Source organism: Mesitornis unicolor, unplaced genomic scaffold (genome assembly GCF_000695765.1).
Source record: "Mesitornis unicolor isolate BGI_N332 unplaced genomic scaffold, ASM69576v1 scaffold40238, whole genome shotgun sequence".
Lineage (NCBI taxonomy): Eukaryota > Metazoa > Chordata > Aves > Mesitornithiformes > Mesitornithidae > Mesitornis > Mesitornis unicolor.
The window spans coordinates 12511-23475 of NW_010204836.1; the positions used below are offsets into that span (position 1 = coordinate 12511).

At 46.6% G+C, this 10965-nt stretch overlaps 1 protein-coding gene across 1 annotated transcript in view; it reads left to right on the forward strand.

Moving 5' to 3' along the window:
* DUSP10 (dual specificity phosphatase 10) overlaps nt 1-10965 on the forward strand; it is a 24282-nt gene that overhangs the window by 11302 nt on the left and 2015 nt on the right. The window contains exon 2 of the mRNA XM_010191167.1: nt 7916-8293. Within this exon, the coding sequence (XP_010189469.1) occupies nt 7916-8293 (378 nt within the window). The remainder of the gene's footprint in view (nt 1-7915; nt 8294-10965) is intronic.

Sequence of the window (10965 nt, forward strand, 5' to 3'; positions counted from 1 at the left end):
GGTAATGTGTGAAGCAGTCCTGGTGTCACTCTGGTCTCCGTCTACTGCAGAAGGATGGGCTCCTCTCTGTTTCGGGTTTTACCTCACATCAGTCTCCTACTGTTTTAAAAACAAACAAATGAAAAAAAAACCAAACCACAATTTTCTTGAAATCAAAGGAGCAACTCCTAATCACAGAATATTAGGAGTTGGAAGGGACCTCAAAAGATCATCTAGTCCAACCCCCCTGCCAGAGCAGGATCACCTAGGGTTTTGAATGTTTCCAGAGAAGGAGACTCCACAACCTCTCTGGGCAGCCTGTACCAGTGCTCCCTAATCCTTACAGTAAAAAAGCTTTTCCTCATGTTCAGATTGAACCTTCTATGCTCCAGCTTGCTCTCATTGCCCCTTGTCCTGTCATTGGCTATTACAGAGAAGAGCCTGGCTCCTTCCTCCTGACACTCGCCCTTTACAAATTTATAAACATTAATGAGGTCACCCCTCAGTCTCCTCTTCTCCAAGCTAAAGAGACCCAGCTCCCTCAGCTGCTCCTCATAAGGGAGATGCTCCACTCCCTCCATCATCTCTGTGGCTCTGCGCTGGACTCTTTCAAGCAATTCCCTGTCCTTCTTGAACTGAGGAGGTCCAGAGCTGGGCACAATATTCCAGATGCGGTCTCACCAGGGCAGAGTAGAGGGGAAGGAGAACCTCTCTCGACCTACTGACCACACCCCTTCTGATGCACCCTTCTTGGCCACTAGGGTACATTGCTGGCTCATGGTCATCCTGCTGTTCACCAACACCCCCAAGTCCTTTTCTGCTTGGCAGCTTTCCAGCCACTCGTCCCCAAGCCTGTAGCACTGCATGGGGTTCTTGCACCTGAAGTGCAGGACCCGGCACTTGACCTTGTTGAACCTCATAATGTTACCTGGGTGAGTGTCATCTGATAGGTCCCCACCTTTTTTGACAGAAGGGAGTTGCCATTCTCATCTCAGCTTCCTGCTGTGTGGGCCAAATACAATATTTTCAATGTTGTCAAGCTTTCTGCAGCAGAGAGGGCAAGCCCTGCGTGCTGCTCAGCAGCAGCTGTGGTGAGGAGAAGGATGCCTGTCTTGGAGGGTACATTCTTCCAGTGACCTGCTTGGATTAGCCCTATTGCTCTAAAAGAGGCATGGGAAGTGGAGTCTATCATGGCAAATGGAGCCCTGCTTAGACAAGGGAAGTGGCTGTCCTGTGTTGTTTTGGAAGTTTGAGCATTCCTTCTTTCAGTACCTTGGGGTGAGCAGAGAATCATCCCCAGCATGCACTGTGAACCGTCTCTGCTAATGGCTAAAATGGTACCAGCAACACCTGTGGGAAAGCATGGTGGCTACAGCTTTCACTACAAGGTGGCTTTAACGCTCATGCTTTATGGGTGCACCCCCAGTGCAGCTGTGCCTTCTCTGCTAGTGCCTTTGGTACCCAGAAGACCTATGTCTGCTGGAGTCTAAGGGAGTACTGCAGAAGAAATATGGAGAGTTAGGTGCTTTTCTCCTGCTTTTACCCTTTCCTTGTCATCTGGTTGGAGGTAAAGTGTTGGGCCTTTGGTTTGGTTATGGCCAGGATACAAGATCCTTTGTACACAGCCATAAACTTCTGCAGAGATGGCTGTGTTGGTGGGTGGTGTGAAAAGATGGTCTGGGTGGTGGTTCACATCCTGGGAGTAGATTTGGCCTATACTGGCTGAATTCAGATCCTTTTTCCTTGGGGGAGGGAAGCAAGCAGTGATGAGTTTGCTGCTACAGGCAAGCCCATTATAGATGGGGAGTTATGCCCCTTGGGGTGCCTCTGTGCTGAAGCTTGCTGATTTCCCTTGTGTGGGAAAGCACTCTTACCAGATACCTGTGACCTGAGGACAAGCCACTGCCTCCAAACAACTTCAGCCAGCCTTGGCCCTCTGTAAACCTGTTGTGTGGAGGCCAGCTACCAACCTGCTGGAGCTGGTAAGGACTGCAGCCTGAGCTAAAGGGGAAGAATATGTGATAATAAGGAAAAAAAGATAAACAAGCATGGTGTTCAAAGGTAAGTGTCTCACTTGAGCTTGATGCTACAGTTCACAGCATCCCCTGCCTGTGGTACAGGAGCAGCCCTGAACACACTCAAAGTGGTGGTCGCTCAGCAGGACCTCTGGGACTTATGGTGGCACAGCATGGAGCCCTGACCCTCCTGCCCAAGTGGGGAAAGGGTGCAGCACGAGGTGGGTGAAGCAGCTGGCAGTACCTGGCCTCTATTTTTACATGCTGGAGTCACGTTTGCTTGACCTTGAGGCATCCTGCACTTTGAATTAACTTGACACAAAGTCATCTGTTCATTAATAACACAGGAGCAGTTTAATTGTTGTCTTAGTGGAAAAATACATGAGACTGTCATCAGCTGTTGCTTCTGGCAGTGCTTTGCTGCAGTAATGTAAATAAATGAGGTCACACGTTTAAAGGAACAGGCTGTACTTGCACATATTCAAAGCGTCATCTTAAACAGATATTCACCAATTGTCTGAATATCTCCATCCTGCACCCCAAATGAGAGCTGTAACATTTCAACCTTAAACACCCTCAAAGGCAGCTGCAGTGACTTGGTTTGCTGTGTCAGTACTGACAGGGCACATGCTGAGTGGTTTTAAACTTTGTTTTGTTCCTGAGTGAGTGAAGCTTTTGGTGGCCAGAACCCTAGTATCGCTGAATTTTCCACTGTTCCCCCCATGAGAGCCCAGCAACTCAAGAGTAGAGGAAGCTACAGACAGAACATCTCTTCTGCTGATGCTTCACGGTGTCCTGGCATTGCCGCTCTTGTTGCGCATGTGCGCATGTGTTGGTTTTATTTTTTTTTTGAGATGGCTTTGTGGTATTGTAATCGAGGATGAGCATATCCAGAAATCTGCCTGGACAGCTTTGAAAGCTGTATAAAAGGTCTGTTTGTCTCCCAGGATCATGTGTCCTGTCTAAATGTGGATCCCGCATCTGCAGTCTGTCATGTATAAAAATATGTTCCTGTTTGCAATCACAGCAGGAACACCCCGTACCTGCCACACTCAGAACAAACTATGGCCATGCTGATGAGGTAATGCAAAGGTACTGCTTTATGCTGCGAGTAAGCTCCCTCAGTATAGGGGGAGCAAGGTCACTTACTCCCTGTACTGTGGGGTAAGAGCCTGTTTTCAGATAGGAAACATTACAGTATGTTTTGGTAGATTGACAAACCCACATCCTAGTCTGTATGAAGTCACACAGCCACAGAGCAGCGATGGTGGCTGAAAGAGGTGCCAAAGGAGGACAGGTGTTATTGTATTCCTTGTGCTTTAATTCTCAGTCTTCTATTATACAAGTAATTTGGTTTTTTTTTATATGTGCAGGTAAGGTTTGTTTTTCTTGCTTTGTTTGGAGATAGTTGTTTCCATTGAGAGGTCATGGTCACTTGTACAAGCTTGTTGCTTGGTTTCTGTCATACCTTTTGTGCCTGTTTTCCATTGTATTTGCCCTCTTCTGATGGCAAATGACAGATGCCATGGTTGGCATGGTTTTATGCAAACACTATGCCGCTGGTCTTTTTTTATTTGTTCAGAGCTGCTCTGGCTCCTGTCCAGTTGCTCACCTGGCCTTGTAGCACTGGTGCAAGCCTTGGACTCCTGGGTGTCTTTGGAGCTGGGAAATCTGTGTGCAGCTGCTGCCCAGGCGCTGCTCAGCAGGGGGTTTTGAGGAGCGTTAAACAATGTTTATGGGCAGATGGCTGCAGAGAACTTGAACAAACACGTATGAATAGCTGGAGCATGTACAGTGCTGATTTGAGACTTCCTAAATGTTTTGAGGCCTTGGACAATCCAAAGCATTGTTGCTCACTAACTATTCTGGCAGGGCAGGATGCTACCCAGTGATAACTGCAAAAATACCTGGCTTTTGCATCAATGGCAAGCAAGAGCCCTGGGTGTCCTCTGTGTTCCACTAGGTAGCACACAAGGCCATCTGCTGTGAAGGCTTCTGCTTCATTGATTAATTTCCTTATGGAAGAGCTACCTTGGGTCACCCAGTGTGTTTGGCATCCCTGTATGTCTGTTTTCATTTGGATTTGGGCAGGTTCAGCCCTCCTGAAAGCCTGCTCAGCAGCTGCTTTGGAGCAGTGTGCACACAAAAGCACTTAGGATGTTCTCTGTATCTGTGAGTGGGCTGCATCAAACCGGCTGGGCAGTTCAGGCTTTTTGCTGTGCTTTGGTTAGTAAAGCTGTGTGGTATGTTTAAAGCTGTAAGAGATGAGTTAAAAGCATGACATCCTATAGAAGCCAACACTGGTGGCTTATCTAGCTGCTGGCATTTAGGTTTGTTGTTGAAGGTGGCTGCACAGCTGGGTCTAAGCTTCATGGCAGTTGTTCAAACTGCACTGCTATGCATGCTAATGGTCTTTCCTGGTGGATGTGTTATATTGCCTCACTGCTTCGGCTGCCTCTATGTGATAAAGGCTTTTTGCATATTGCAAATAGCAGCTGAGAAGCTGCTTTTTGAAATGCAGCTTGCTTTTGTGCTAGTGAGAAGCTTCTGCCAGGTTGTGCTGCTTCTGCACACTCCCTGTTACTGCCCTCTGTAACACTTCATGCCCCAGGTTTGGGAAGGCTTGAAGAGCTTCAGCCACAGAACAGCTTCTGTTGCAGTCATGAGTGCAGTCTCTGCATCCATGCCTTGAGCTTCCTTATGATCTGGAGTTGCTGTCAGTAGCAGTGATAACTTTTGGTCTTAGAGTTTAATGCATCAACTTTTAGACCGGGCTTGCAGTAGCTTTGTGTTGGCTTGTTCTCCAGGTACAGCCTCTTCTCTCCCACCTCCTCTCCTGCACTGCACAAAAAGACTTTAAATGCTGAAATAGCAGCTGCTTGAGAAAGGAATAGAGATGCCGCTCAATATCCTGTATATTGTATTTACCTTCATGTGGAAAGTCCATCCCTCTTTAACTGTTTCCAATTGGTCATAGTAAACTTTGCTTGGAACTTTTTTGGGAAGTAATCGCAAACTTTAGAAAAACCTGAGCATTTTGCATATACAAGCTTCACTTAAATTACACTAGTGCCTCCATAAATTGGCTAGAAGCAAGGGTTGTGTGTGGGGAGTGGAGTAAGGAACAGCACTCATGAGGTGTCTGCATCCTGTTTTGGGACCTGCATGATGTGTATGGCAATGCAAATCCAAGCTAAACTCCTACTGTTGGCTTTAGAGTTCAGCTTGCCTCTGACACTGCATCTTGGTGCATCCTTTCTGGGTACCGGTGTTCTTGTCCAGTCTTCCCTTGCTCATGTGTCTGCGGCAGTTGTTAGTAATCCTCTCCCCACAAGCGGAGTTGTTGCAGGGACGTTTGCTCTGAGTTGCTTGGGTGTGGTACTTTAAATACTGCTTGAAGTGACTTTTTAACTCCCTACCCACATGAAGGAGGAGAACAAGGAGAAGGGAGAATGTGGGCTGACATTAGGAAAGGTGACATCTTCACTGGCAAATGTCAGGAAAAAAAATTGAGTGAAACTACTGTGTTTGGCTACTCCACTTGTTTGAGTGTCTTCCACATGGTGTGTTTGAGGTTGCCTTCCCATCCTTTGGCCTGATGCTCCTGCTGGAGTGATGGGGATTGCCCTATACCTTTTACTCTCTTCTGCATAAAGTGAAAACAGAGGAGCTCTCCATCTGTGGCTGCTTACTCCTAAAAGGCTGCAGAAGAGGTGAAAAATGAGCATTGACTCTGGAGTCACTGGAGCAGTTTATTCTTCAGGGGTTTTCTTGGGAGTCCCAGCATGCTCTGGTTACTGTTAAACAGCAATATTTAAGCTGAATGGATTGCTTGCCTATGCAGGAGGACAGGAATGTGGGTTAGGGCTTAGCCTTTAGCCCGGTCTCTAGGTTGGGACTGCAGGTTTGGATGAGACGTGAGACAACTTCATCTTGGGGACCAGAGTTCTGTTTGTTTTCCTGAGTGAACTGTGAAGACTCTTCAGACTCTGTCAAGGCCAGGCAGTGCAGTTGGCAATCGAGCTCTGACTTTTGTCCTTGCTCTTCCTTCCGTCCTACTCTCCTGTTATAACAACTTCGCGAGTAGAGATCTTTAAGATATCTGGTAACTCTGTGTTCTATAAACAGCAGAAACAGCTGAAGACAAGCATGCTTTTGAGGTGAGGGAAATACTTTGTGTTTTCTGGGCAATTCAATGATTTCTGAGAAAGCAAGTTACCAGCAGGATGTGAAGAACAGAAGTTTCGCTGTTGAAAAGGGCACTTGTATTAGAGGGGCTCGGAGAGTAATGACCTGGTCTTGGTACTCACGCGTACTGTGTAGGGCATAGAGATGCGTTCCACCTATGGGCAGGCGTGGGGACAATTTGGAGTTGCAGGACTTGAGGCGTAGGCATGGAAGCCTTTTGCTGTATCTAATCCAGAGCCGGTGTGACAGTGTGTTTTGCGTTGTTTTAAAATTTTCCTTTGCCAGATCACTGTCAAAGAGCATGGAAAAAACACATAACCTCTATTCCTTTTTTTTGTTTTGTTTTTTTTTTAAAAAACATTACCTGGATGGTGGCATTCAGCACTTATTTTGGCTAGTGTAGCTCTTTCTAGTAACTTCAGTGTAGCTCTACCCCCTCCTGGGTGTTTTTTTTCTTTTGGCTTGCATTTAACAAAGTGCAATTGAGTCTGAACACGTGGCCTGTCTCGCTGCAGTGCATGACTCCGAGTGTCCTGGTACAACATAAACGTGTACTTTTGCGGGCAAGGCGGGGAGTGGGGGGGAAATCTGTGTATCATTGCATTTCTCCTCATTCCGCCTTTTTCTTTTGGAGGAGCCACCTGTTAGCATTACATCAGTGGCTCCCAGGAACGCTGCCTCCTACCAAAGGACTTACACAAAGTAGTTCTTCTTGTATTGTTTGCACTCAAAGAGCTGATGTCATGCCAGCTGATGTCATTGTGTGCTTTGTGTAATCGCTATGGAAACCGGGCAGGTGGGGAGCCTGGGGCTGATGTAATTGCCGAATGAGGTGTAGAAAGAAGGTCTGCTTTTCTCACTCCAGTTCTGTGGAGCCACCCTCCTGAGGGGGGAAAAAAAAAAGGGGTGAGGGGGTAGAGGGGAAATGCTGCTTGAAAAAAGCAGCAAAATGTGCAGTAGAGCCAGGGGAGGTGCAAGCCAAAAAAATGACTTCTCCCTCCCCCCTTGAATCCATTTTCCGATCCATATTAATGCCCTAAAAATAACTCTTGCTAGATATTTTAAGGCAACCAGGGCAGAAAAAGGAGAACTGTTTGCCACATGTGAAGTGAGCACCTCAGTCACTGGGTTTCAAGGAGTGGTTTTCTTTTGTTCAGCCACATGAACACACGCATACATATGTATAGTACATACATACTGTTCCCCACAGCAATGCCAGTGTGAGCTGCACCCGCCTCCTCTCAAGGGTGTCAGATAGGGGGGATGCCCTGCAGGGGCAGGCAAATCTGCTGTGGACAGGTAAAGCTAAAAGACTGTCCCAGCTGGCTCACTGCTCTGCTTTGGTGTGCTGCTAGCCCATTTGCTCATAGTTTTGACAATGTTTTCCTTCTGTAAAATGCCTTTTTAATTTCTCCCCCTTTTCCTCCTCCCACGGGCTCGTAGGTTAGGCAGCCCCAGTGCACTGGTGTGTTGCACAGAGGCATGTTTGTCCATGAGCCTGTTCCTTGGCACAGTCAGCCCCATGGACGGGAGGACAATGTGTGCTGCTGATTCATGCCACCTTTGCCATTGTCAGCCATGCCCAGTCCTGGTCACCGTGACAGTGGTGGTGGGGACAGTAGAGCCAACTCTGGTCTTGGTGGCCCCAGCATGTGCTCTGAAGAAAGGTGGATCCAAAGCATTGCTGACCTCAGGGTGTCTAACCAAAATATCTGTTTGGTCTTTCTTCCCAGGAGGACTCAGCGGTTTCAAGCAGAACCACGAAAACCTCTGCGATAACTCCCTCCAGTTGCAAGAGTGCCCAGACGGGGGAGGAGGGGGTGGTGCGTCCGCTGTGCCCCCCACACTACCTCAGTCCATCCCCACCACACCAGACATCGAGAATGCTGAGCTCACCCCCATCCTGCCCTTCCTATTCCTTGGAAATGAGCATGATGCTCAGGACTTGGAGAAAATGCAGAGGATGAATATAGGCTATGTAATCAATGTGACCACCCACCTGCCCCTGTACCATTACGAGAAAGGCATGTTCAACTACAAGCGGCTTCCAGCCACTGACAGCAACAAGCAGAATCTCAGGCAGTATTTTGAAGAGGCTTTTGAGTTCATCGGTAATTATCCTTGACTGGAAATACTCATGTTTTTTTACATGTTGTAAGAATCTAGAGTGAATTTTATGCTTTGATAACTACTCTGAAAGCTGTGTAAGGCCATATTTACTTTTGTTTAGGTTGTCAGAAATGCTGAGCACCTTATGTTTCTACTCATTCTTATCTCTGGCATATCCAGTTCAGTAGCCCAAGGGTATAATTTTTATCCACTGATGGTGATGCCTACGTCCAGGCTTCAAAATTCAGGAAACCCCAGAATACTGAGACTTTTGTCATTTCCTCTTCTTGACTCCTTTGCATTCCTAGTTTCCACAGTGGCTTCCAGCCGATTTTTCATAACTCTTCTTAATGATGGCTGAGTCTTTCCTAACTTAATTTCATGAGAAAAACAACAAACTTTCACACTTCACTTGTTCTACCATTAGAGTTACGTGTACGTGTGGACAAGTGGATTGTGATGAAAACTTGTAATAATAAGCCTCTAAACCTTGCAGGCTGTGAGAGAGTTCACCATGGATGTGCAGCTTGTTGGGAAGGTTGCTGATGAAATGACCCAGCAACATTACATACGTTGCTCTGAACCTTCCTATGATCCATGCAGCACAAGCCTTAGACAAGTTTAGGGATGTATTCAGATCTGGTTGATCATCCTGGCTAAAGCCACATGGCCTCATTAAGCAGGGCTGGTCAGTAAGGACATCAGCACGTGATACTGAAAGCTTTTTAGGACCTTCTCTTGTCCCTTTATATGTGCACAGCTTTTGCAGCATAGTGAATGTCTACTTGGGCTTCCCCAGTGCAAGTATCTGTCCCAAGAGGTTTTCTGAAACATGTTTGGGGACCACTTACATATAATTCCATTTTCTTGTGCTGAGGCTGGGCTAATCTCTTCAACCCATACTTCAGGCTCAATGGTGGAGGATTAAACAAAGAAAGTGTGCTTCTGTGCTGCACCACAGCTTGGGCCCTTAGCTGACCCCATGCTGAAGTGGTTGCAGAGTTGTCTTTCTCTCTGCCCTTGAACCATCAGCATTTATGGCCCTTGAGTCAGAATGTGAATATTTGGCTCCTCAAGCTCAAGTCTGCTTGTGCTTGCTCTGTGGGGGTGCTCTTGGGCTCAGCAAGAATCAGGCCCCAGTCATGAGACTGGGTCCTCAGGCAGGAGGTCCAAGCTCATCATATTCTTCTCAGCCCATCTGCCCCTGCCATCTGCCTGGGTAGGGTCTTGCTGCTGAGAAGGAGATGGCTCTTCAGCCTAGGCTAGCTGTGTTTTGGTTGGCAGGGGGTTGTTGTGTGCTGATGCATGCACCCTGTAGCCATGCTACTTTAGTGAAGGTGAAGAGGCAAATCCTTTTACCTTACACTGCAGTTCAGATGGAGTGCTACATTACAACTTGAGTCTTACCACTGAGGGCTTCCTCCAGGAGCCCTTGGGCTTGTCTTCTACAGTGTAGTGAACCACAGGACCTCTGCTTACAACCAAATTTTCCCTCAGGCTCCTGGCTCAACCCCAGCTCTACCAGTAGTGCTGTCAGCTCCCCAAACTGCTGATTACTATGTGCATGGGAAGGAGAATGCCCTGTTTTGGGTGAAGGGGAGGGGTAGAACCCTCTCTTGAGGACAGAGGAGATGAGGATCCCTTGGTAAGAAAAGCTGTGTCAGGAAATCCAGTAAAATCTTAAACTTTGAATCCAACAGAATGGGGAGATGCAAAAAGTTCAGCTTACAATAAGAAATTGCAAAGCTCCATTGATGTCCCTTTTAGGGCAGGAAGGAGACTTCTGCGTCCAACATCGCTATAGACTGCAGGATTAGAGCTCTCAAAACCACTAAAAGATAGTGTTTGTGTTATGACCTTACTAAGGGCTGAGAAAGCAGCCTTACTCTGAAAAGACTTAGAAAGTGTTTCAAAACCCATTTTACTTTAATTTTTAATAATTACAGCTTGAGAGTTTGTCTTTGGTTTTAATAAACAAATATTTCTCCACTGAGAGTTTTTCTCCCTAGCAAATTTGGCCAGCTGGGGAAGTAACTAGTCAAAGCTTTCCCTTCCTCAGGGTAAACTTTAAATTGCATTTGAGAAGATTTGGACATATTTAAACAGCAGATCATTGCCCTGTGTTTCTTTAAATATGTCTTGAAAAAAACCCACAACCAAACCCAGGTTTAGCTAAGACTAAAGCTATAGGAAATGAAAGAATCAAAAACTCTGGGAAAGTGTGTCAAAATGCATTACAGAGTTTCAGCTTTCCGAAATACTAACTGGCAAAACCATCTAGAGGGAAATTGGCTTCATCTATGCTTTCACAATATGGGTTGGACATGTAGGGTAAGATGAACCATACTCTTGGTGGGGTTGGATTCATGACAAAACTTGCAAACTAAATTAATGTTCCTCCTTCAGATTAAGACAAAAGAAATAGATTGAAGTGTCACATCTTAAAAGTTTTATCTCCTGTTTTAAAAGCAAGCTGTGGGAGATGAGGATGGTATGGTAGTGATTCTCATGTCCTTTCAGCATGTGGTTCCCAGAGCTCTGTCCTCCATAAATCCTGCCCAGGTTGCATCCCTCTAAGGGGTGTATCTTGGTGGAGAGCCTGTGTCTGTGACTGTATATGTGTATTGTCAGTTCCCTCCTTCACCGCCTCATCCTTTCCGTGCCGTTCCTGCTG